At 41.1% G+C, this 26,874-nt stretch overlaps 1 protein-coding gene across 7 annotated transcripts in view; it reads right to left on the bottom strand.

Annotated features, from left to right (window-relative positions):
• The window catches only part of LOC140466870 (voltage-dependent calcium channel subunit alpha-2/delta-1), a 662,544-nt gene extending 637,881 nt beyond the window's left edge, over nt 1-24,663 (bottom strand). For 3 of the 7 annotated variants that reach the window (XM_072562616.1, XM_072562614.1, XM_072562617.1), the window contains exon 1: nt 24,071-24,661. In XM_072562616.1, the coding sequence (XP_072418717.1) occupies nt 24,071-24,168 (98 nt within the window). In that variant the 5' untranslated portion in view covers nt 24,169-24,661. Of the gene's footprint in view, nt 1-24,070 lie in introns of all 7 variants that reach the window. The other 4 variants (XM_072562611.1, XM_072562615.1, XM_072562612.1 and 1 more) reach the window with 3 other exon arrangements.
• Nucleotides 24,664-26,874: the final 2,211 nt, after the last annotated feature.

The raw sequence follows: 26,874 nt of genomic DNA, 5'->3' as shown, positions 1-26,874 counted from the left end.
CTTTAGGATTGGGAGATAAATGGTTCCATCGACACTAATAATATATCATTAAAAAGCCTGTGTTCCCACTACCAGTCTGAATAGGCAAATATGAGTTATAATCTCAATTGAGGTCAGGCAGGCGTAAACGCCAGCTCGTGGACACCTCCTCCTACTGCCCCTTGACCGTGACCCCACCTCCCACCCCCAAACCATCATCTCCCAGACCATCCATAACCTCATCACCTCAGGGGATCTCCCATCCACCGCCTCCAACCTCAGTCCCACAACCCCACACCGCCCGTTTCTACCTCCTGCCCAAAATCCACACCCCTCACCAACCCAACCTCCACTCCCGGCACCTTCCCCTCCAACCGCAAGAAATGCAAAACGTGCGCCCACACCTCCCCCCTTACTTCCCTCCAAGGCCCCAAGGGATCCTTCCATAGCTGCCACAAATTCACCTGCACCTCCACACACATCATCTATTGCATCCGCTGCACCCGATGTGTCCTCCTCTATATTGGGGAGACAGGCCGCCTACTTGCGGAATACTTCAGAGAACACCTCTGGGACACCCGGACCAACCAACCCAACCACCCCGTAGCTCAATACTTCAACTCCCCCTCCCACTCCACCAAGGACATGCAGGTCCTTGGACTCCTCCATCGCCAGACCATAGCAACACGACGGTTGGAGGAAGAGCGCCTCATCTTCCGCCTAGGAACCCACCAACCACAAGGGATGAACTCGGATTTCTCCAGTTTCCTCATTTCCCCTCCCCCCACCTTGTCTCAGTCAAATCCCGTGAACACAGCACCGCCTTCCTAACCTGCAATCTTCTTCCTGGCCTCTCCGCCCCCACCCCACTCCGGCCTATCACCCTCACCTTGACCTCCTTCCACCTATCGCATTTCCAACGCCCCTCCCCCGAGTCCCTCCTCCCTACCTTTTATCTTAGCCTGCTGGACACACTTTCCTCATTCCTGAAGAAGGGCTTATGCCCGAAATGTCGATTCTCCTGCTCCTTGGATGCTGCCTGACCTGCTGCGCTTTTCCAGCAACACATTTTCAGCTCAGGCACAAATTAACTGTATATGTATGATATTGACTCTTACTGCACTCCGTGATAATATCTTGCAATATTTTCAAGGTTGTGCTATAAATATGCAACTGAAATTGGTTTGTACTGATGTAAAGACTCACTACAAATGCAATTGAATAGAAAAATAATTAACTGTTAATATCGTTTTTCTACTTATGGACATATTTAAATTTCTGTTTCTTTGGAGTCTCCCCCTTCTCCAAAGATATGGACAAAGTTTAAAGAGAATGGATATAAACTAAAGCAAAATATTGTCATAGGTTCTGACAATATTTTGTTAGAAAACATTTAAAAATAATAAGGGCAGCCATTAAACATTTTGTTCAGACTGGAATTATACTGCATCCAGTATAAAGAGCCGAAAGTGAGGACCAAAGATGCTGGAGATTGGAGTGTGGAGATGGAAAAGCACAGCAGGTCAGGCAGCATCCGAGGAGCAGGAGAATCAATGTTTCAGGGAAAAGCCCTTCAACGGGACAGATGAAGGGCTTTTGCTCGAAACATCAATTCTCCTGCTCCTCAGATGCTGCCTGACCTACTGTGCTTTTCCAGCACCACGTTCTCGACTGCATCCAGTATAAAACTGAACCATGTTTACACTACTGTGAAGCTGAAATATTTTGTATTAACATACAGGCATCAGTTCAAATAAAAACATTTAATCCACATAGTATGATTCAAATTATTTAATGCCACCATTAAAATATGATATTGCTAATTTTTTAAAGTTGAATGTAAAATGGGGCAGCATGGTGGCACAGTGGTTAGCACTGCTGCCTCACAGCGCCAGGACCCAGGTTCAATTCCCGCCTCGGGCAACTGTCTGTGTGGAGGTTGCACATTCTCCCTGTGTCTGCATGGGTTTCCTCCCACAGTCCAAAGGTGTATAGGTTAGGTGAATTGACCACATTAAATTGCCCGTAGTGTTAGGTGCAGGGGTAAACGTAGGGGAATGGGTCTGGGTGGGTTGCTCTTCAGAGGGTCGGTGTGGACTTGTTGAGCCGAAGGGCTGTTTCCACACTGTAGGGAATCTAATCTAAAAATACCAGAAGACATCTTCTTGCTGGCAACAATAAAGAAGAGTGAATTCACAAATTTGAAAAGGAGGTGACAGGTCAAGAAAACAAGGCACATAACATATGCAGGAGTGGACTTCTGATTCATATTCTAAACAGTGCTTATTGCTGCTATTAATGGTGCACATCTTCAGAAATATGAAGCAGTGATATGCAAGCTGTTTCAGCAGCTCTTCTTTAAATAGCCCAGATCCTTACAGATGAGGTCCTAAAATGGTTTCAATTGCCAGCCTGGTTGATCATAAAAAAAAGTCAGAAAAAAATGTTACTCACCATCTATTTACTTAAAATAGGACAATCTTAAAAACATTACAAGAGTAAAGTATTTTCTCCATCAATTTGGTATTTAAATGTCCAAATCTCCATGACGTTCCCAGTAGAAATTTAGGTGCATTTGACCACTGATCATATCTGTTGCAATATTATTAGTAACATCCTACAAATTAATGTCTAAAAATCCTAGTGATTAATTTTGTTTTAGGTTCATTTCAAATTTCATAGGCACTGGCTACTTGACTTGTGTCACCATAGCAACCACTAACTTTTGTGTTTACAGCAGGAAAATAACAATCTTTTTAACAAAAATATGCTTTTAATGTGATTGAATTATAATTTAAATTATTATAACATTGTATAAAATTATGGAAATATAATTCAATAAAGCACATGGAATTAGCTGACTTCGAATTATACACACTTAATTGGCATTTAACTCCAAACCAATCTGTTTCTAATTTTCAGCAATTTTAGCACTATTTCATTGTGCTCATACAAATTTTTTTGTACCTTTCTAACACTTCTATTGAACACCATGCAGCTAATGAACTGCAATTAGATCCTATCAGGTGACTAAGAGTTTTCTGGATTGATGCATCCGTAAAAGGGAAGAGCAAGCTTCTATTTGGCACCTATCCCTGTATGAGAATCAGAATCTTCTGCACACCAAGCACTAGACTATATCCTACGTCACTAAGCTGCTTCATCCATCCATCATGTTCCTGAGCTCTCAATGTAATATTGTTAAGAGTATTAACGTTGCCATTTCTGCTTTTAGTAGGCAAGAAATGTAGTTTAATAGAAAAATTATCAACCTTCACTAGTTTTCTCTTTGTTTTTCTGTGAATCTTTTTACATTTTGTAATTGCCGATGCGCTCCTTGGGGAAGTTAGGATGGATAAAACCAAAAAGGTGCTGAATTACCACAGCTAAATGGATATGATCATTAAATAGATATTTTTAAACAATGTTACGACACATGTCGGAGGTAAATAGAGCATGAATGTTCCAATTAGAGGTAGGGTCACGACAATTGTGCCACAAAGCCCCCATGATCACCAAATAACCTGTGGTTAATGACTACATCAATTGATGCTAATTCAACACACATGCAGCATCAGGCTCAGTGACTCCATCAAAATTGTTATCTACAAATGTCAGTAGCATTCTTCACTTCAATACAAATATTTCAGGGTACATAATTTAAAACAAATATAACTTTGTTAATAATATTTTGCACCAATATAATTACTATACTTTTGAATTACTTTTCTAAGGATTATTATCAGTTCCTTTTCTTTTCAAGGATAGAATATATTCCAGAAATCCTTCAGGGGATGCTTTTTGGAGATTTCCAAAGCTACAGATAGTAAATATTAGTTCACAGATCTGTGTGGAAACAGAATTCCAGTCACTATTACCCAATCACTCCATAAACAAGAACTGGATATAGAAACAAACTGGAATGAAAGGTCAAGGTGTACCAATTCGTAAAACTTCACTTCCAAACATCAACTGAGAAATGAAAAGACTTCCAAAAAAATACAGACAAGCAGAAACTGTAAGATGTTTGCTGAGAAAACAGAGGTAGGCAAACACCCACATACTTCCATAATAAGCTAAACAGGCAGATAGATGGATGGACACCACAGGGTGATAAATAGCAATGATACAGAGATTAATTACAGGACCCTAATTTTCACCCTCATGCTAATTAAGCAAAACTGCTTCCTGACTTCTTTTTCCTTTTGCTATATGTAGTCATGACAAACAAATAGCTCTCTTTAAGCTTGACGTTTTCCTCCCACATATGTTGGTTATGCTTGCTCAAGCGCTTGTACCAATGATCCTAAATAGCCAACTGAGTCATCAATTTTACTTTGCTCTAATAGCAGACATGACTGTGTTTTAATAGAACAGCATCCTCTAACTAAGTTTGGATTGAGGATGATGGCTTTATTTTAGTTTGTTAAAAACCCCAGTCCAACACCGGCATCTCCAAATCATTATTATAGATTAGTTAAATTATTTTGCAAAGTTAACAAATACTGTAGTTCCAGCACAGATCACTGCATCAGATAATAGGCATCAGCATCACTAATAACGTTTAAAAATAAACGTTAAAATCCCCCAAAGGTCGAAGCATGGGTACTTTCCACTAGGCTACAGTTATCCAGTGCACCATAAAAGCCCAAATGGTGTCAGGTTACGCATGATTAGTCTCACATTTCTTGCTTTAATACATTCAGAAGTCATTTATTAAATAACCTCTGAGTTAAATGCAGCTCTCACATCAACATACCTGAGACTTTTATATCCACAGAAAATAGAACTGCATTTTAAATGAGAGTAAAACTGACCAGAAGACCATAAGACATAGGAGCAGAAACTAGGCTATTGAGTCTGCTCCACCATTCAATCATGGCTGATAAGTTTCTCAACCCCATTCTCCCACTTTCTCACCTTAACACCCAAGAACCTATCTAGCTCAGTCTTAAATATACTCAGTGACCTGGCCTCCACAGCCTTCTGTGGCAATGAATTCCATTGACTCACCACTCTCTGGCTAAAGACATTTCTCCTTATCTCTGTTCTAAAAGGTATTCCCTTTATTCCAAGGCTGTGCCTTCGGGTCCTAGTCTCTCCAACCAGTGGAAAGATCTTCCCAACATCTGCTCTGTCCAGACCATTCAGTGTTCTTTATGTTTCAATTAGAACCCCCCCTCATTCTTCAAAACTCCATCGAGTATAGACCCAGAGTGCTCAACCACTCCTCAAATGTTAAGTTTTTTCTTTCCTGGGACCATTCTCATAAACCTCCTCTGAACAGGCTCCAGGGCTCGTACATTCTTCCTGAGATATGGAGGCCAAAACTGTGCACAATATTCCAAAAGTGGTCTGACCAGAGCCTTATAGAGCCTCAGAAGTACTTGCTTTGATATTCAAGTCCTCTCAAAATAAATGCCATCATTGCATTTGCCTTCCTAACTACTGACTCAACTTGCAAGTTTACCTTGAGAGAATCATGGACTAGAACTCCCAACTCTTTGCACTTCAGACTTCTGATTTTTCTCCCCATTTAGAACATAGAACAATACAGTGCAGGACAGGCACTTTGTCCCTCAATGTTGCGCCAACCCATGAACTATTCTCAGCTCGTCCCCCTACACTATCCAATCATCCTCCAAGTGCTTATCCAAGGATTGTTTAAATCTCCCTAATGTGGCTGAGTTAACGATGTTGGCAGGCAGGGCATTCCACGCCCTTACCACTCTGCGTAAAGAACCTGCCTCTGACATCTGTCTTAAATCTATCACCCCTCAATTTGTAGTTATGCCCCCTCGTACAAGCTGACATCACCATCCTAGGAAAATGACTTTCACTGTCTACCCTATCCATCCTCTGATCATCTTGTATGTCTCTATCAAATCCCCTCTTAGCCTCCTTCTTTCCAATGAGAACAGACCCAAGTCTCTCGGTCTTTCCTCATAAGACTTTCCCTCCAGACCAGGCAAAATCCTCGTAAGTCTCTTCTGCACCCTTTCCAATGCTTCCACATCCTTCCCGAAATATGGCGACCAGAACTGTACACAATATTGCAAGTGTGGCCGCACTAACGTTTTGTATAGTTGCAGCATAATATTGCGGCTCCGGAACACAATCCCCCTACAAATGAAACCTAACACACTGTATGCCTTAACAGCACTATCCACCTGGGTGGCAACTTTCAGGGATCTATGTACATGGACTCCCAAGATCCCTCTGCACATGCACACTACCAAGAATCTTTTCACTGACCCAGTACTCTGCCTTCCTGTTATTCTTCCTAAAGTGCATCACCTCACGTTTAGCTGCATTGGACTCCAATTGCCACCTTTCAGCCCAATCCCGCAGTTTATCTAAATCCCCCTGCAATCTGTAACATTCTTCTAAACTATCCACTACTCCATTGACTTTAGTGTCATCTGCAAATTTATTAATCCATCCACCTATGCCTGTGTCAAAGTCATTTATAAAAATGACAAAACAGTAGTGGTCCCAAAACAGATCCTTGTGCCACATCACTAGAAACGGACTCCAGGCTGAATATGTTCCATCAACCACCACTCGCTGCTTTCTTTCAGAAAGCCAGTTTCTAATTCAAACTGCTAAATTACCCTCAATCCCATGCCTCTGCATTTTCTCCAAAAGAAGATAGTCCATGCCTCTATTCTTCATAAGTGTATGACCTTACATTTTCCCACATTGTACTCCATCTGCCACTCTTTGCCCACTCTAAGTTGCCAAATTCATTCTGCATCTCTCGGCCTCCACAATGCTACCTGCCCCTCTATCTATCTTTGTTTCATTTGCAAACTTAGCAGAATGCCCTCAGTTCCTTCATCTAAATCGTTAATGTATAAAGTGAGAAGTTGCGGTCCCAACACGGAGCCTTGTGGAATACCACTTGTAACCAGCTACCACCCTGACAAGGACCCTTTTATTCCCACTCTCTGCTTTCTGTCAGACAGCCTGCTTCTATCCATGCTAGCAGCTTGCCTCTGACACATAGGTCCTTACCTTACTCAGTAGTCTCCTGTGCGGCACCTTGTCAAAGGCCTTCTTGAAGTCCAGGTAGATAACATCCATTGACTCTCCTTGGTCGAGCCTGCTTGTTACTTCCTCAAATATTCTAGAAGATTTGTCAGGCATGACCTCCCCTTGATGAAGCTGTGCTGACTTTGCTCTATTTTACCATATACTTCCAAGTATTTAGAAATCTCATCCTTCACAATGGATTCCAGGATCTTACCCACGGCCGAGATTAGGCTAATCAGTCTAAACATTTTCTGCCTTTTGTCTCACTCTCTTTTTAAAACTGGGGTGTCACATAAATAATTTTCCAGTCCTCTGGTACCTCCCCGATTCTAGCAATTCCTGAAAGATCACCACTGATGCCTCCACTATCTCTTCAGCTATCTCCCGGAGAACTCTTGCGTGTAGTTCATCTGGTCCAGGTTATGTATCCACCTTCAGGCCATTCAGTTTTCCTGGCAGCTTCTCCTTGGTGATGGCCACAATACTCAGCTCTGCCCCCTCACTCTCTTGAATTCATATGATATTACTGATGTCTTCCACTGAGAAGACTGACGCAAAGTATTTATTCAGTTCATCAGACATTTCCTTGCTCCCTACTATCTCTTCAATGGTATTTGCCAGTGACCCATTATCCACTTTTTCCTCTCTTTTGCCCTTTATATATCAAAAGGATCTCTTAAAGCCTTCCTTTATATTACTGGCTAGCTTACCCTTATTCAATTCTCTCCCTCATTGTTTCTTTTTTTTTGTTGTCCTCTGTTGGTCTTTGAAAGCTTCCCAATCCTTTGGTTTCCTACTGCCCTTTGCCATATTATATACTTCCTTGTTTGCTTTTATGCTATCCCTGGCTTCCCTAGTCAGCCATGGCTGCCTCATCTTTCTTGTACCACACTTCTTTTTCTTAGGGATGAATGTCTGCTGTGTCACCTGAATTACCTCCAGAAACAACTGCCATTGCTCTTCTGCTGTCTTTCCTACTAGGCTCCTCTCCCAGCCAATTCTATCCAGCTCCTCCCTCATGCCTCTGTAGTTGCCTTTATTCAGTTGTAATACCTCTGATTTTATCTTCTCCCTCTCAAATTGCAGAGCAAATTCAATCATATTATGATCTTTGCCTCTTAAGGGTTTCCTCACCTTACGCTCCCTTATCAAGTCTGCCTCATTGTACAACACTAAATCCAGTATTGTCTGTTCCCTAGTGGGCTCCACCACAAAGTGCTCCAAAAAGTCATCTCATAGACATGAAATATTTCACTGACAGTAAAGTGGCCAAGCTGCTTGATGAATACAAGCAAAATTCAGTTTATTTAGAAATACAATTGTGATGGAAATTCAAACTGTATACTTTACATTATTATGGTGGAACAATTCTTCACAAAAGTTTTCTGACGCAAGAGGTGGAAGCAGTGGGATTTTGTTTGCTCTTTCCCATCTGCAATTTAATTCTATTTGCTGAACAAAACCAGACCTGCATCTGCAAGATAGCCACTTACCTATCTGATAATTCTCTGCAATTTACATCAGCTATATATCAAGTCATAACAAGGGAACTGAAGATGTATACTCAGAAAGATTATCCTGCTTGATAGATCAAAATGCATTGGAAGGGCAAACGTCCAAGAACTACAGATAACAATGCATAGTTTATTGTTTGTATGCTTTGTAATGCCTTTCGCTTTAGATTTTCACACCTAACAATGATCTGAAATGACTAATTTGATTATTGTATGAACAGAGCTAATGCAAAAGCATTGCTAATGTCCATTATTATTTCCAGAATGAACATTGCAAATTACATCTCAGTGACTTAGAAACTGAACTGTATCCAAACCAGTTATCAGTAAACGCGATAATGACAAATGCAATTAAAATATACTTCCTATTATAGCTGATTTCTCCCAATGCCCCCACATGAGTTTCCAATGTGCCTAATGAAGTGCTGGTGTTGGAATCAGGGGAACAAAGTCAGAAGTTACACGACACGAGGTTACAGTCCAACAGATTTATTTGAAATCACAAGCTTTTGGAGTGCCATTCCTTCAACAGGTGCAGACACAATAAACTTGTTGGACTGTAACCTGGTGCCAAGTGACTTCTGATTGTGTCTAATGAAGGCAGAAAACTCCAGCATTTGAGTTGGAAATAAATGTTTAGTAGTAGCCTGTGGATTCAATGTGGAACTAGCAGGAACATTCTTCTTCCTAAAGTAAGGAATGTGGAAACAGAGAACATGCCTTTTGTGTGTAAATCTCCACTGATCCCTTTTGTTAGTTGAGGCTGGTCACATTGCTATGGTCATTCACAGCTCAATTTCACAAAGAGATCCAAAATAGACTTAAAGACCCTTGCAACCACGACCCCAAACCACAAACCCCCCCCACCCCCAACCACTTCCCCACCCCCTCCTCCCCCCGTCCTTCACCTTTCAATATAGATATTTTCTAATCAACCTGCAGAAATGTTACTATACACTTGTGGAGTTATTGGGATTTGAACCTGTATCACCTAGCACAGAAGTAGGGACACTACAATTGTGATACAAGAACTCTCAAGCTTTCATTGTATGTAGTTACATGCATTTAAACTGTTCACCCTCAACACCAACAGATTGACCCTAGTATGGACGTGATGCACTTTCATCACAAAATGAACCTGTCACTGCCACTGGACCCAAAATTATTCTTTAATTCCTGTAGTGTGATTCAATTTCCATACCTGTGGAATTACAACATATTTCATAAACTTCAGCAGACAAAAACCTATCACAAAATAAAATCAGAATTTATAAACACAACAACCTGCACTATTATGAAGGCATGTGAAAATTATACACTTTCACAATTTTATGTAATTCTAAATTTTCTTATCAAAGAAAATTTGGCAGGCAAAATGCTACTGGCGTGTTTTCTGCCAATTCATTCATTAATCCAGTCTACCACATCTTCTCTTTATTTGTATGCTATTGACCAGCACTGAATCTACACTTCCCAAATCAATAATCGATTCAAATGCCTATGTCCAAAGAAGTGGCTTTCTCAGAGGGAACATATTTGCTACTGTCAGAAAGTTGAGGTTACAAACTCAACTCCATGTACTTGAGCCCATAACCTAAGCTATTACTTCAGAGCAAAACTAATTTAGTCAACTAATGCCAACCTTAAGTGGCATTCTGGCAATGACATCTTTCAGATTAGATATTATGTCAAAGCCTTGTATCTTCTTGCATGGCAGCACGTCATCAAATCACTATTTCCATATCTCCGTCACACTCGTTCTTCTCAGTTAAGGTTCACATGGGTCCAATTATCAAGAGTTAAGATTACCTCTACTTTGTAGGGTCTTTACAGTTGAACTTAATTTCTAATATATTCTGAAAGTCAAAGAAGTAATAAATATTAATTCATCACTGTCTGGTGTATGTCTTTCATGCTTCATTAATTCGTTTCAGAAATATAAACAGCAGTGGCATTATTCTGTTCTTCCAAGATTCCACCTTAGAAACTTGTTAACAAACATATTTTCACACAAGTAAGTCAATGCTGCTTTAACACATGTTCAGAGAATTCTTAAAAATCAGAACATTTAAACACTGTCAATGCATTTGCCTTATTTTTCATGATTCATACTGCATGTTTTACATTAGTGACCATCTTGTTATCAGGCTAATTAGCTCATTGCTTCTCTCTTCAGGTAAAATTACCCTCTTCTATCAAGTTCTGCATGCTAAGCATAAGAATGGCACATCTAACCATTCTCACTTCCAAACACAACTTTCACCACCTCATAATTAAATCAGGGGAATAAATAAGGAAAATGATAAATAATTCTGTTATTACAATAAGCTGGTTGGAAGCAACAGAAGTATGACAGGGGCAACTGGATCAAGATTCTCCCAGTGGGCCATGGCATAGTTAGGATGAACAGTCATTATCCTACATAACCAGTCAGATCCTAACCCTCACACAGATGAGGGAAATCTGAGACTTTCTCAGATTATACACAATTTAATCCTGCTACAAGATCATTCATTTTAGGCAAAGAATCTGCTTTTGTAGCATAAAAGGCAATATCAAATTCCCTTGACCTAATCTCATTATTGTTACTCATCTTGTACTTTAAGATCTTTATATAATTCCAGAAAGATTATGATAGATACCTGGATTAAAAATATTATTTTTTTTAAACTATGAGTTTTGATCATCTTTCAAATACAGTTCCCTGCAATAGACCATAGACACTGACTTCATTATGGAATAGTATTGAACCAATGGAGGAGGAAGATCTAGAGGACCAGAAGATAGAGGAGCAGGACTAGAAGATCAGAGGTTTGTGCCTTTTCAATAGTGACTGAGTGACATCAAGATGCAATTTGGGATATCTGTGAGCAACTTTGACCTCTCTTCTTCCCTATAGGAACAACCACTATTGTTGCCTTGCCTAAGTGTTCCCCACGGACGTAAGTCACTGAGGCCTAGTACAGCTGAGCAAATTTCTCCCCAGCAATAAATAAATGGAAATAAATAATTTAACATTTAATACTTGGTATGGAATTTCAAAGATGGGTGTGATTGAATTACCAAATGATTTTGAATCTGGGATTTTAAAGTTATGAATCCTGTTCAGTCACCAAATTTGATTAATGCAAATAATAGTTGTGATTACATAAGGTAGCTATTTGTCTGAAGGCATGTGAAAATAAAGATATACTCTTTCCATTTGGGGTTATCACAATCTAGGAACACACACCACTGAATCAAGACATACAAAATTGCAATAATTCTACCATATAAGAAGTATGTCTACCACCTTCTTAAAAATATTCACTGTTTTGGTCTCAACTGCTTTCTGTGGCAAAAAAGTCATGTATTCTTCAAGGGCTATTACGTATTATATACAATGATCAAAGAGAGGGGACTGAGATACACAGAAGTACAATTATTCCTTAATCTTGAAGCCACAGTTTCCAGCTGTGGGTTCTTTGGCACTGACATTCAGCGACTGCAGCAAGGTGAGTTTAGGTTGCTGGGTGAAGGGTGCTATACTTCAACTGGGGCCAGGTCCTTCCATTAAAACCACAGTCTGGCTGAAAGGTTGATGGAAGATCAGAACAGTATGAAGCTCATATCCCACCTTAGTTAGATGAGAACATTCTTAAACTTTGTTTGACATTTATTATCAAGATGTGGTGGCCACAGCTAGGATCGTGAAAGGCAGAGAAAATGGAAGCCTTTCTTTCTAGTGATTTCATACAAAAGTATGGCTAGCTTCATCACCGGAAAAATCCTCAGTGTAAAACATATTAATGAGAGAGAGAGAGAAAGAGAGAAAGAGAGGAAGAAAGAAAGAGAGAGAGAAAGAAAAAGAGAGAGAAAGAGAGAAAGAGAAAGAGAGAGAAAGAGAGAAAGAGAAAGAAAGAGAGAAAGAGAAAGAGAAAGAAAGAGAGAAAGAGAAAGAAAGAGAAAGAGAGCAAAAGAGAAAGAGAGAGAGAGAGAGAGAGAAAGAAAGAGAAAGAGAAAGAGAGTGAGATATATAGACAAACAGACAGCACAACATAGGCCCTTCAGCCCTCAATGTTGTGCCGACCTTTTATCCTCCTCAATATCAAGCTAATCTACATATCCTTCATTTTACAATCATTCAGGTGCCTATTCAAGAGTCACTTAAATGACCCTAATGTATCGGACTTTAATAACACTGCTGGTAGTGCATTCCACACACCCACAATGCTCAGTGTAAAGAAGGTACCTCTGATATCCCCCCACAAATCTTCCTCTAATCACCTTAAAATATAGCCATTTCCACCCTGGGAAAAAGTCTCTGGCTATTCACTCTAACTATGCCTCTCATTATCTTGTACACCTCTATCAAATCACCCCTCAACCTTCTTCACTCCAATGAAAAAAGCCTCAGCTCCCTCAATCTCTCTTCAAAAAACATGCCTTCTAGTCCAAGAAGCGCCCTGGGAAATCTCCTCTGCACCCTCTCGAAAGCTTCCACTTCATTCCTATAATGAGGCAATCAGAACTGAACACATTATTCCAAGTGCGGTCTAACCAGGGCTTTACAGAGCTGCACATAACCTCATGGCTCTTAAGCTCAATTCCCCTGCTATGAAAGCCAACACACCAGATGCCTTATTAACCAAGGTGGGTGGCAACTTGGAGGGATCTATGGATGGTGGACCCCAAGATCCCTCTGTTCCTCCACACTGCCAAGAATCCTGCCTTTAACCCTGTAATCTGCATTCAAACTCAACCTTCCAAAATGAATGACTTCACACCTTTCAAGGTAGAACTCCATCTGCCACTTCTTAGCCTAGCTCTGCATCCTGTCAATGTCCCATTTTAAACTTACAACAGCCCTCCACACTATCCACAACTCCACCAAGCTTCGTGTCATTGACAAACTTACCAAGCCACCCTTCCACTTCCTCATCCAAGTCATTTATAAAAATCACAAAAAGCAGAGGTCCCAGAACAGATCCCTGCGGAACACCACTGGTCACCGAGCTCCAGGCTGAATACTTTCAATCTACTATCACTCTCTGTCTTCTATGGGCCAGCCAATTCTGTATCCAGAGTCAAATGTCCCTCTATCCCATGTCTCCTTACTTTCTGAATGAGTCTACCATAGGGAAACTTATAACATGCCTTGCTAAAATCCATATATACCACATCCACTGCTCTACCTTCAATGCATTTTGTCACATTCTCAAGGAATTCAATAAGGTTTGAAAGGCATGACCAGCCTCTCATAAAGCCATGCTGACTACCTCTAATCAAACTATGATTTTCCAAATAATCATAAATCCTATCACTCAGAATCCTTTCCAATAATTTGCCCACCACCGACATAACACTGACTTGTCTGTAATTCCCAGGGTTATCCCTATTCCCTTTCTTGAACAAGGAAATAACATTTGCCACCTTCCAATCATCAGGTACTACTCCAGTGGACAGTGAGGATGCAAAGATCATCACCAGAGGCACAGCAATCTCTTCTCTCACTTCCGGTAAAACCTTGGGTATATCCCATCTGGCCCATGACTGACCTATTCTCATGTTTTTTTTCAAAATTTCCAGCTCATCTTCCTGCTTAACATCAACCTGTTCGAGTATGTCAACCTATTTCACGCTGTCCTCACAAATAACAAGATCCCTCTCATTAGGGAACACTGAAGCAAAGTATTCATTAAGGACATGCCTACCTCCTCAGACTCCAGGCACAGGTTCCCTCCACTATCCCTTATTGGCCCTACCCTCATTCTGATCATCCTCTTGTTCCTCAAATAAGTGTAGAATACCTTGGGGTTTTCTGTAATTGTACCCGCTAAAGCTTTTTCATGCCCTCTTCTAGCTCTCCTATGTCCATTCCTCAGTTCCTTCTTGACCATCTTGTAACCCTCTAGAGCCCTGTCTGATCCTTGCCTCCTCAACCTTAAGTAAGCTTCCTTCTTCCTTTTGACTAGATGAACCACATCTCTTATCATCCAAGGTACCTTCACTCTACCATCCCTTCCTTGAATCAGTGGGACAAACCTGTCCAGTACTCACAGCAAGTGCTCCCTAAACAATCTCCACATTTCTGTCGTGCATTTCCCTGAGAATATCTGTTCCCAATTTATGCTCCAGAGTTCCTGCCTAATAGCATTGAAATTCCCCCTTCCCCAATTAAATACATTCCCATACCATTTGCTCTTATCCCTCTCCATAATTATATAGTAAAGCTCAGGGAGTTGTGACCACTATCACCAAAATGCTCTCCAACAGAGAGATCTGACATCTGACCTAGTTTGTTGCCAAGCACCAAATCCAATATGGCCTCCCCTCTAGTTGGACTACCTACATATTGAGTCAGGAATCCTTCCTGTAAACACTTGACAAAGTCTGCTCCATCCAAACTATTTGCACCAAGGAGGTTCCAATCAATATTTAGGAAGTTAACGTCACCCATGACAGCAACACTGTTACTTCTGCACCATTCCAAAATCTGCCTCCCAGTCTGCTCCTCATTGGCTTCCTCAGTAGCAACAGAGACAAAGAGAACTTCCAATAAAGTTTCCTCTTTCTGACTTCCACCCATACTGACTCAATAGTCAAACCCTCCTCAATGACCTCCCTTTCTGCAGTTGTGCCACTCCACTTTTAACTCCACACACACACACACACACACTGAGCCTGTGTGTGTATGTGTGTGTGTACATGTATAGAGAGAGAGAGAAACTTTGTGCTTCTGCATTTGTGTGTGTGTGAGAGAGAGAGAGACAGTGTGTGCGAGTGACTGAGTGAGTGAGAGAAAAAAAAGAGAAAGAGAGTCACATATAAAACAGACTGAATCAGAATGGTTCATTTACTAACAGAATAAAATGAGTAAACCAGTTGACAGCTTCAGTTCATGTGGATTCTAAAACTTATTTTGTTTTAAACCGAATTCTCAAGCTTCGACAGTGAGATTTGAACACATTAATCCACAATCATAACTACCTTATTTCTGTACTGAAGGGGAAGATAAATTTATGAAATAAAATCCAAGCAAATGAATTTTTCTTTTCTTTAGCAAAAAGGGCAAAGTGATCTCTGAGAAGATACAGGGTTAGAGATCGAAAAACTGTGGATGCTGGAATCCAAAGTAGACAAGCTGAAGGCTGGAAAAGCACAGCACGCCAAGCAGCATTAGAAGGTTGAGAAATCAACATTTCAGGTATAACCCTTCTTCAGGATTATATGTGAGGTATAGGAAGCTATAGATAAAACCGGGGGGACGGGTAGCAGAATGGTGAGGTAGTGATAAGTGAACACAGGTAGTGGGTACAACCTGGTTAGTCGATGGGAGGGGTGAATCCAATTGGTAGCTGGAAGGAATGGGGGGGGGGAGGAGGAGGAGGTGGGGCTGGAAAGGGATTGGGGGGGGATGGGTGGGAAGGTTAGTGTTGAGTCCTCCAGGCAGTAGGCTGCCCAGGCAGAAGATAAGATGTTATTCCTCCAATTTGCAGCCTGCTTCACCATGGCAATGGAGGAGGCCAAGGATGGATATGTCAGAGGGGCAGTGGGAAGGGGAATTGAAATGGCGGTAACTGGAGGTCAGGCTGGCCGTTTCAGACTCAGCGACAATATTCGCTGAAACGATCACCAAGTGTACGTTGGATCTCACCGATATAGAGAAGACCACACTGGGAGCACCGGATGCAGGTGAACCTCTGTTTCACCTGGAAGGACGGTTTGTGGCCTTGGATGGAGGTGAGGGGAGTGGTATACAGGCAGTATTGCATGTTTTTTCAATTATCGGAAGGTAGCGGGGAGGGTTGGAGGGGTTGGTGGGGAATGTGAACCAGGGAGTAGCAAAGGGAAGGTCCTTGCAGAAGGCAGAGAAAGGTGGGGGAGGGGGAAGATATTCTTGATGGTGGGGACTAATTGGAGTTGGTGGAAATGCTTGGGGATGACACGTTGGATGCAGTGACTTTTGGAGTGGCAAGTGAGGACAAAAGGGGACCCAGTCTTGATTATGTTTGAAGGCAGGGTGTTTTAGAGCAGTGGAGCAGGGAATGGAGGAGGTGCAACAGAGGGCTGTCTGGATGACAGAGGGGGGAAGCCATGTTGTTTGAAAGAAGAGGACATCTGGAATGCTTGGGGGTGGAATATCTCCTCATCTGAGCAGATGTGATGGAGGCAGAGGATTTGGGTAAAGAGGGTGGAATTTTTGCAGGATACAGGGTGGGAGGAAGTGTAATCCAGGTAGCTATGGGGGTGAGGGGATTGGTGTACAGGCAGTATTGCATCTTCTTTTGCTTACGGGGAAGGTAGCGAGGAGGGTTGGAGGGGTTGGTGGGGAATGTGGCGCGAACCAGGGAGTTTATGGTAAATGTTGGTCCATAAACTGTCACCAAAGATGGAAATGCAGAGGTCAAGAAAGGGGAGGGAGGTGTCTGAGATAGACCATGTGAATTTGAGGATGGGGTGGAAGTTGTGAGCAATGTCAATGAACTGCTCCAGTTCAGCCTGGGTGCAGGATGCAGCACCGATATAATGGCAGAAGAGTTTGGAAGAATGCCTGTGTACGTAATGAAGAGGGACTATTCGACATAACCGACAAAGAGGCAGGTGTAGCTAGGGCCCACACAAGTGCCCATGGCCTCTCCCTGAATTTGGAGAAAGTGGGAAGAATTGAAGGAAACATTGTCGAGGGTGAGGATTAATTCAGTACTGGCAGTCAACTGTAAGCTTTTCTTTATACTTCCACAAATTAGTAAGAAAGTACAGAAAAATAAAACCTTATTTAATCTTCAAGCACAGCCCTCCACAGATCACTCAGAATTTTCCCTGTCAGTCAGAGTCTTACCCAACTTCATGAGATGAGGGAAATTATGATATGAAAATAAATAGATGCTAGCTCTCTAGCTCAGAACCTCAATATTTCTTCCAATTTCTATCTGGTTATGTTGCCTCTGTAGGATATGTAAGTGTGCTGTATACAAAGGTGAGAAAGTCATGTAGCATTTTAATCTCAGAGACATTAAGTCAGATCTAGGATTGGTAGTGAAAAGGAGACAGGAATAGGTGGCAGCATATGGTGGGAGGAATGTTGGTACAAAGAATGGTCAGTATGAAGTGAGGGAGAAAAGTAGTAACGTGTCTTGATGAAGGGTGGGAGGGGATTTATATTGCCAACATTAAGTGAAGGAGGTAAGAGGAAAAACATCCACAGCAGATCAAAATAGAGAAAGGAAGAGCCGAGTCAATTTGAACTGAGGGATCGGCAAGGAGAGTGCTGGTTGGAATTGACAGTGGGAAAGAACGGAACAGGTAGGATTAAAGGCACCTGAGATTTGGAGCAATGGAGTTGAATAATAGCATCAACAAGGGAAGAAAATGTTAGCTTAAAATAAGGAATGATGGGTGAATGAATGCCAGTGTGAACAGCAGTGCAGAGATTAACAGCAACAACAGAAGATACTGGGTTGAAGTATGGCAGTGTGAATTGCAAAAGGAAAGGGAAACCAATGCCATGTAGACAGAGGACAAAAAGTGCTTCTGTGAAAGGGGTGAGGCAGAGGAAAACTGTTTCCATGCTGCTAGCACAAAATATAAATAATCTTAAGTTTAAAATCAAATCCCATAGCAAGTACCAATACATGCCCACAATTGCCCTCTAATCCTATGAAAGAAATTAGGCAGAAATTGCCACAGTTTTTGCTATAAACTTCCACCATACAAGTGAAGGAACACTGCATATATCTCCTGTCAAAACTTCAACAACATTGTGTCCTATTGCAATGTAGGTGTGCCTACATCATAAGTTTATATATTTTTTGAGTTGTATGCCCTCATGAAGCTACAGGTCAATTTTTGACAGTTTTCTGCAGGGACATGAATAGGCATATAGATCACAATGAAAATATATGCCATCGGTCTTCAATTGTTATGCAACAAACCGGTGGGATATCAACTGAACCTGACAATAACACTGGCAAGTGACATTCCACTGATCGCATGAACCTGGATCCAGCAGTGTACAAAATGTAAGCATAGTGAAGATGAATGTCATAGTGGTAATATTACTGGACCAGTAATCCAGACCCGGGAGCTAATGATCGGGGAGCATTGATTTAAATCTCTCTATAACAGATGATGAAATTTGAATTCAGTGGGAAAAAAAGGTCTGGAATTTAGTGGAGGATAAAGGTAACATTGTAACGGCTAAGAATTGTTGTAAAAACCCATCTGGTTCACTAATGTCTCATTTGGGGAAGGAACCTGGTTCACACAATGTGGTTGACTCTTAATTACCCTCTGAGCAATTAGGGATGAGCAATCAATTCTAAATGTTTAAGGGTCACTGGCCCCGAAAATGTTAACTCTGCTTTCCATCCACAGATATGTCGAAGGCTGAGGGATGATCTTACAGAGTTCTAGGAGATCATGAGATGCATGGATAGGGTGAATTGACAAGGTTTTTTCTCCCCCAGGGTAAGGGAGACCAAAACTAAAGAGGAAAAAAGTTTTAAGATGGGGGGAGTGGGGGGGGAGGTGGGGATTTCAAAGGGACCTAAAGGGCAACTTTTTCACGCAGAAAGTAGTGTGTGTATGGAGTGAGTTGCCAGAGGAAGTGATGGAGACTGGGACAATTATAACATTTAAAAGGCATCTGGAAGGGTACATGAATAGGAAGGGTTTAGAGGGATATGGGCCAAGTACTGGCAAATGGAAGTAGATTAATTTAGAATATTTGGTGAGCATGAATGTATTGGACTGAAGGGTCTGTTTCCATGCTGTATACCTCTGTGACTCTTTGAGAGAGAGAGACACATCTTGGCTCTATCTGTATGATCCAGAAGTCAGAAGTTGGGTCATCAGCTCAGAAGTGTCCATCTATAGCGCTGCTGTGTGATTATAATGACACCTGTTATTACTGCCTCCCTATATCCACTACAATGTTCATTTGTATTGACTTAATCTGTAAAACCATAATGGTATTTTACATTATTATTGATATATTGTCAGTGTAATATTCTGTACTCAAATCAAAGAAACTTAATGCTAGATATTGGAAAGCACAGATGAATCTCACTAAAAGACACCAAGCCTGTTTCTTCTCAACTTGGCGAACCTTTCAGGACCTTGTTGTAAAATAAAGAGATAAACTCTGGGGTTGAGTGGGGCTTCTCAGCCCTGACAATACTATCTGCTTCTTCCCTGCAGATGCCCTAGAACCAGTACCTATATAATGAATGGTTGTTCTGACCTCTCTACCCATTACAACAACAACCTGACTTAAGTAGTATCTTTAACATGATGAAATGATGGGAGGAGCTTCAAAAGAACATTATCAAACATAACAAATTTGCCTGTGTAAAATTAACAGATATTTATTAGCCAAAACCTTGATCTAAGGTGTTGAGTTTGAGGTGCATATTAAAGGAGATTCAAAAGTCAAGAGAAAAGCGAGATTTAGAGAAAATTCCAGTGCTTAGATGCTAGGCAGGCAAAGTCACAGCCACCAATCATGAAATCGGGGAAGTGCTCAAGTGTAGGAGTCTTGGAGGTTTAATCAGAAAGTAGTTTTGTTTTGAGTCTTTCTACGCAGCAACCTTTGTTTTAATTGGTGTGATGGTAAACATAATCACTTTCCTCGCAACTATGCCATATAACCTCAAACCTAAAATTTGCCTTAATTAGTGTTATCAAAAGTTAAAAACAAACAAAACAAAACTTGAAATAAATTATTTTGGTCAACTTTCTAGCTTTGAAATAGTTATGCATAACATTTAGTCTTTATCAAAACTTCCCTCTTGACTCAGTTTTACCCTCTACAATACCTCCTAGTGGAAAGTCCATGGATTAGATTAGATTCCCTACAGTACGGAAACAGGCCCTTCAGCCCAGCAAGTCCACACCGACCCTCCGAAGACTAACCCACCCAGACCCATTTCCCTACTCTATATTTACCCCTCACACTATGGGCAATTTAGCACGGCCAATTCACCAGACCTGTACATCTTTGAATTGTGGGAGGAAACTGGAGCACCCAGAGGAAACCCGTGCAGATACAGGGAGAGTGTGCAAATTCCACACATTCAGTCATCCAAGGCTGGAATCGAACCCGTGTCCCTGGTGCTGTAAGGCAGCAGTGCTAACCACGGAGTCACCGTGCCAGTTTTAAATACTGAAAATACTGATGATTTATAGTGACAATTCATAGTGCATTTCTGTTTTATCTTTTAAATAGCTTTAATTCATACACACCTACCTCTGATGTATTACATCTCCCCAAGTTGCTGTAGTAACACTGTACAAGCTGAAAATATTGACTAGTTTTTAAAATAGCATGGCACCAAAAGAAACAGGGACAATGCTTTAAATGCAGATACAAATTCATTTCACATATACATAGTGGACTAGAAAGTTGGCCTGCTATACTACTTAATGGGTTAACAGACAGCACCATTGATTGTTGGGACCAGCTGATAACTTCTCTACTTCTATATTTAGGCAACTCAGAGATGGCAGAATAACTCATTCCTAAAATATAGATCTGTACACTTGTGCTAGCTAACAGGTTTAAAAATATACCACAGCAAATTAGCAGGGACAGAGTGATGGCCCCATTCCTACAAGCACTAGTAATGCATAGCATCTGTGGTTAGCTACAAACACATTCTTTACATTCACACTATCAAAGTTAATACAATTTCATGTGGAAACAACCAATCAAGCCTCCTCTAAATAATAAACCAAAGACTCTACTGAGATAACTTAAGCACGGCATGTGGCAAGCAGCTGTCACTGAAGGCTTCCTTTAACATAGAATATTAACTCTTCAAATACTTGTTCAGAAAAACAGCTTTATTTAATGGGAGAGAAACCAACCTTTGTTTTGAGCAATGTTTGCTTGGCATTTTTTCATCTGATGCCCTTGATATATGCCACTTGTGTCAAACTGGAAGTTAGCAACTGTCTAGTTTCCAGGGTACTTGCCTAAGCATTTGATGTCGCAACTGTACAAAATAATGTCTCCAAGCCAGCTTTCAGAGCCCACTCCAAATTCACTGCCATTAGGCAGTCCTCTACTGCATATGCTCTGCTTAGTTGGACTGACTTTTCACCTGTCTTTCCACCAGATATTAAAAGCACTGCCAAACAATGAACAATTTTTGTTCCGTTTCATGTCTGTGAAAGATGAAAATACTTAAATGGCATTTTACTTCTTGACCTTCTAATACCGCACCTATGGTCAAGAGAGAGCACAGGCAATTGTTCATTAGGCCTTTATTGGTGCTGTCATACAAAGTGAATTCACAGACCACAGAGGGAATCAACAAGCATTGCTCTCACACACCTCCTAGTGGTTCCCTGTATGGTTCCAAGTAGCAAGAGCCTAAAAACAGGTTGCCAGGTTCTACCCCAGTGAAATTATTAAGGAGGCACAGTAACTTTTATAACGGGAAAAATGTGGGAAAGCTTCTTAGAAATCTGCAGCTGCATTGGAATTAATATAAACCATGTAAATAATTCAATAGTGTCTTATTATATCAAATCTAGCCATTTTAAAATAGTATTTGTCATTGGCTTCTATACAGTACAAGCAGAATCCAGCAGGGAGAAGGGGTAAGCATGGTGGTAAAATCACTAGTCTAATGTTAATGTTCTAGGGACATGGGGTCAAGTATTACCATGGCAGGTGGAAAAATCTGAATTCAATAAATATCTGGAATTAGAGAAAATCACACCTACAGGTAGCCATGTGAAATTATTTTTAAAATCTAAATAATAACCAAGATAACTGTAAATCAGAAACAAAAACAAAATTCTGCAGGCAGAGCTCAGCAGATCTGGCAGCATTTTTGGAGAGAAACCAGAGTTAACATTTCAGGTCTGATGATCCTTCCTCAGAATGTCAGAGTTCTGAGGAGGGATCATTGGACCGAAACATTAATTCTGATTTCTCTTTACAACTTCTGTATTTGCAAACAAAATGTAGTGCACGAATAGAAATCTGCTATCCTTCTCTGGCCTGGCCTACATTTGACTACAATACCACAGAAATGTTGCTACCTCTTAATGGACCTCTGGCAATGAATGATGGAAATGTCCCCTGACCAAATTTTTTAAAAAGTGGATCGAAATGCAACATTTTAATCATTCGCAATTTGAGGCATTGTTTGTCCAAATTACTTTATTCTGCAACAACCTAAAGAAATGTATTTATTAAGACTGCATAGCTTTCAAGCAGAAAACATACGCTCCCAAGTTTCTTGGAGGGATGGAATGAGATGGCTCAGAGTGCTACCAATGCAATATTTTGCATTTTGCTCATCAAAATGATTCTATTGGCGCCAAAAAATGCCTGTGAAGTTTATGCCACCACGTGCAACTAAAGTGCAGCACAAGATTTGTGTTCTTCAAAGTCAACAACCTGCTCGAGCTGTCAATACTGTGGGGAAAAGGTCACATGCCAGACCACCATTGCCCCCGTTACAGCATCACATTCAAACATAAACCTGCTCCCCCTGGAGAACCACTGATTAGAATTAAAGCCTGGTTCATCGTCCGATGGGTTAACTGTATGAGACTAATGAGACTAATCACCATCTATTAATGGAACCGCTTTTATTCTCTGGGATGGGAAGAGAGAGAGGGAGTTGAAATGTATTACTGATTTAACAATGTTGAAAATATTCTATGCTAGCCAACAACCAAAAAAGGAAAATGATTGCATGATTTAAAAAAAACTCAAGAATTTCTATAATTCTGGTTAAGAATAGAACTCCGGACCTACACGTCCTTTTACTTTCTTGTTAGCGAACAGTCTTGTTTTTGGGATTAGTAGGGGGATGGGAAGACGTGGGGAGGGAAGAGACTATAAATGCTATTGCCGTACGTTAACATCACATGCAAGTGACGCAGCAATGCTTTTGAACGTAGTTTATATAATTGTACCTTGTGTTTATAAACAAAGGAAAACGTGTTTAACACCTCTTGGTGAAGACGGCAGTGGCTCCTTTAAGAACTGACGGGATCAATCCCAGTGACAACAGTCACGGCAAACGTTCCCCAAATGCTTTACTTTTTTTATTAACTTTGGCAACAAGTTTATTGGAGCAAGGTGATTGCCCCGAATTCAGAAGGGAGAATACAGCAATCCAACTCTTCCCCCCCCCCCCCCCCCCCCATTCCAATTAAACATGGCAGCCCTGTCTGATTGACATATTACCATCGTTTTAGCCTAAATAGATGCTCACAAACAATAAACTTTTTCGGGGTCTGCTTTGTCGTTCAGTAGAGGGTTGGAAGTTGAAAGAGGGCGAGAGATCAACCCAGTAGAGACGTCCAAATGTGTTAAAACTTCTCTGAATCAGTAATCGGTTAGCCAGATCGCAAAGGCATCAGAAGATTTTGTTCCCTCTCTACAGCGATCTGTTTAATCAGAGATGCGCCGTGAGATACTGTACAGTACAACACTTCGTACTGGCAAGCAAAGCAGCCACAGTCAGAGGCACTGGGCACACACACACACGCAGTTACAACAAGGACAAGCGGCAAACTGGGTTATTGTTACTTACTCGTTAGCTTGAGGAAAGCTTTCTTGCGATGTACATGATAGCATCAGGCACAACTGTATAACTGCTATTAAACAGAGTGAGCTCCTGCAAGCAGCCATCTTCCACCGTGGATGTATTTTAAAACAAAGTGGGAGGGAAAATTTAAAAAAAAATGCAGAATGAAAATAAATCTGTCCCAAGTTAATGTCAGGAAGAAGAGATTCCAAGAATAGGTTCACAACGGCAACAAATTCTAATAATCCCAAACTATAACATTAGCGGCTGATCTGAAGAGCCGCCATCAGCCCGGGTTCCATCTCCAAACAGCTTAGTTTTGTTTTTGTTTTTTTCTTCTTTTTCTTGGGTTGGGATTTATCCTGGGGCAGTGCAAACTGCTGGTGATCGCCACTGTCCTGGATACTCAGTCCCCTCCTCCAATTGCCCTGTGAAACCAGTCTCATCAATCCCCTTCGCTCCCCCTCGAGTTTCCATACAAGGAATACCACAGACGCGCACACACCACACACACTCGGTCTCCTCTCGGGGAGCCAGCGGCTGATCGCCTGTCACACAAACATCGCAGTCTAACCCTGGTTTATATCGACGCTGTTAAAGCGAGGTGCTGCGTGCCGAGGTGACGCTTTTAAAGCATTCACAAGGCGGGTTCTCCAATCGCGGCGGTGACTTTCGTGTTCGAAAAGCGTGTTATTAAAAAAAAACAAAAAAAAGGACTCAAAATTACAGTCTATAGATCAAAATGCACCACCTTCTATACCCTCGAAACGTCAACCCTGAGGTGTGTTTTATACCTTGAGACCAGCTGTTCTGATGTATATGATTGCTGGAAAGAATATCAAAGCTATATTGCAGTGGTTCATTTTTGCATATGACTAAGTTCCAGTTTGCCCTGTGAAGCTGCACAGCGCACCAGATAAAAGCTCATTTTTGAGGGGACGCAGCTCCTGCAAGAATAGAACTTTATCAGCAAATATCCCTTCCATTTATTGCACAGAGGAAAAGCTTGTGTTTTTCTTAACTAAGAACTTAAAGAACGGAATCTTGCAGTTTTAAGAGCCTAAGCCTACTGATATGTGCAGTGGCTTTATAAGAAATATCTTTATAATAAAACCGAAAAGAACTGCGGATGCTGGAAATCAGAAACAAAACAAAATGAAATCGCTGGCAAAGCTCAGTAGGTCTGGCAGCATCTGTGCAGAGAAAGCATAGTTAAAGTTTCGGGTTAGAGTCCCGAGGAAGGGTCACTGGACAGGAAACTTTAATTGATTTCCCTCCACAGATGCTGCCAGACCCCTGAGCTTTTCTAGTAATTTCTGTTTTTGTATATTCCTGGTTTCAGTGATTCTGTTCAAAAAGGCTGCAGCCAGCCCCAGCTCACTATGTAATCACTCTGAAACTTCCACTTGCATGGTGAGAATGCAGGAGCATCTACTATACTCCAGAAATTACTGTTGGTGATTCCAGTAGGGGTACCTAAATAGATCTGTATCATATTGTTTGGGCATTTTTTTTAGTGCTAACATAGACTAATTTAAAAATATTTAACAGAAAAATATTCTGGAAACATTTGTTCATTCACATCATCCACAACAGTGACTACTCAATCTCTTGTAATGCAAGTGTTTAAACAAAGTTTTAAAATCTTGACTTTCATGAAAGGTATAAATTATATGTATACAATGTTTGTTGATATGCAACCCTTTCTGCATATCAGGAACATTAACCTCCTTGACCCACTTAAAAGTTTGAAACTTTCTGTCCCAATTCATTTACTTTTATCCTTTTATGTGGTGTGGGTGATAGCCAGCATTTATTGCTCATTCCTAATTATCCTTGAGAAGGTGGTATTGGGCCATGTTTATAAACCAGTGCAGTCCATATGGATTCTAATGCCATGTCAGTGAAACAACAACAATTGTTTTTGTCAATCATTTAGGGGATGTGGGCATTGCTGGCTGGCCAGCAGTTATTGCTAGTGGCCCTTGAGAAGGTGTTGGTGAGCTGCCTTCTTAAACCACTGAGTCCGCGTGCTTCTGATAGGCCCACAATGCCTTTAGGGAGGGAATTCACAGTGCACAAGATAAAAGCTCATCTCTGACACAGCGACAGTGAAGGAACTGTGATGTATTTATAAGTCAGAATGGGGAGTGGCTCAGGTGGTGGTGTCCCTGGTTTCTACTGCATTTATCGTTCTAGACGGAAGTAGTCATAGGCTTGGAAGGTGCTGTCTCAGGAGCTCTAGTAAATTTCTGCATTGCACCTTGTTACTACTCAGTGTCGGTGGTGGTGTGTTTATATTTGTTCATATGCTGCTGGTTAAGTTCTTCAGTGCAGAAACTTTATAGTTCTTCAGTGCTGAAAAGGCTGCATTCGCATGATTAGTAATGGAACTAAATAGTTGTGTTTCTAATTCCATCAAGCATTGTAAATATATTATTTATACTTTAATTGAAAGTCAAGATTTAAAATCTTTTAAACGTTACTGTTGATGATATGAATAAACAAACATTCCCTTAAGACCTTATCCTAAGGAACTTCTGCAGTAACATTGCAGAACTGAGGTGATCAACCTCCAGCAACCTCAACCATCTTCCTTTGTGTTAGGTATGATACCAATCAGTGGAGCACTTTCCGCTTGATTCCCATTGACACCAGTTTTGCTTAGGTTCTTTAATTCTGCTGCCTTCATTCAAGGGCAATTACACTTACCTCACCTCTTGAGCCCACTGCTTTTGTACATGTTTGGACCAAGGTTACAATGAGGTCAGGGGTTAGGTATCCTTAGTAGTACCCAACTGAGCATCAAT

The sequence above is a fragment of the Chiloscyllium punctatum genome, chromosome 44 (genome assembly GCF_047496795.1).
Source record: "Chiloscyllium punctatum isolate Juve2018m chromosome 44, sChiPun1.3, whole genome shotgun sequence".
Lineage (NCBI taxonomy): Eukaryota > Metazoa > Chordata > Chondrichthyes > Orectolobiformes > Hemiscylliidae > Chiloscyllium > Chiloscyllium punctatum.
The sequence above is the reverse complement of the archived record's forward strand: the minus strand, read 5'-3'. Positions and strand labels throughout refer to the sequence as shown.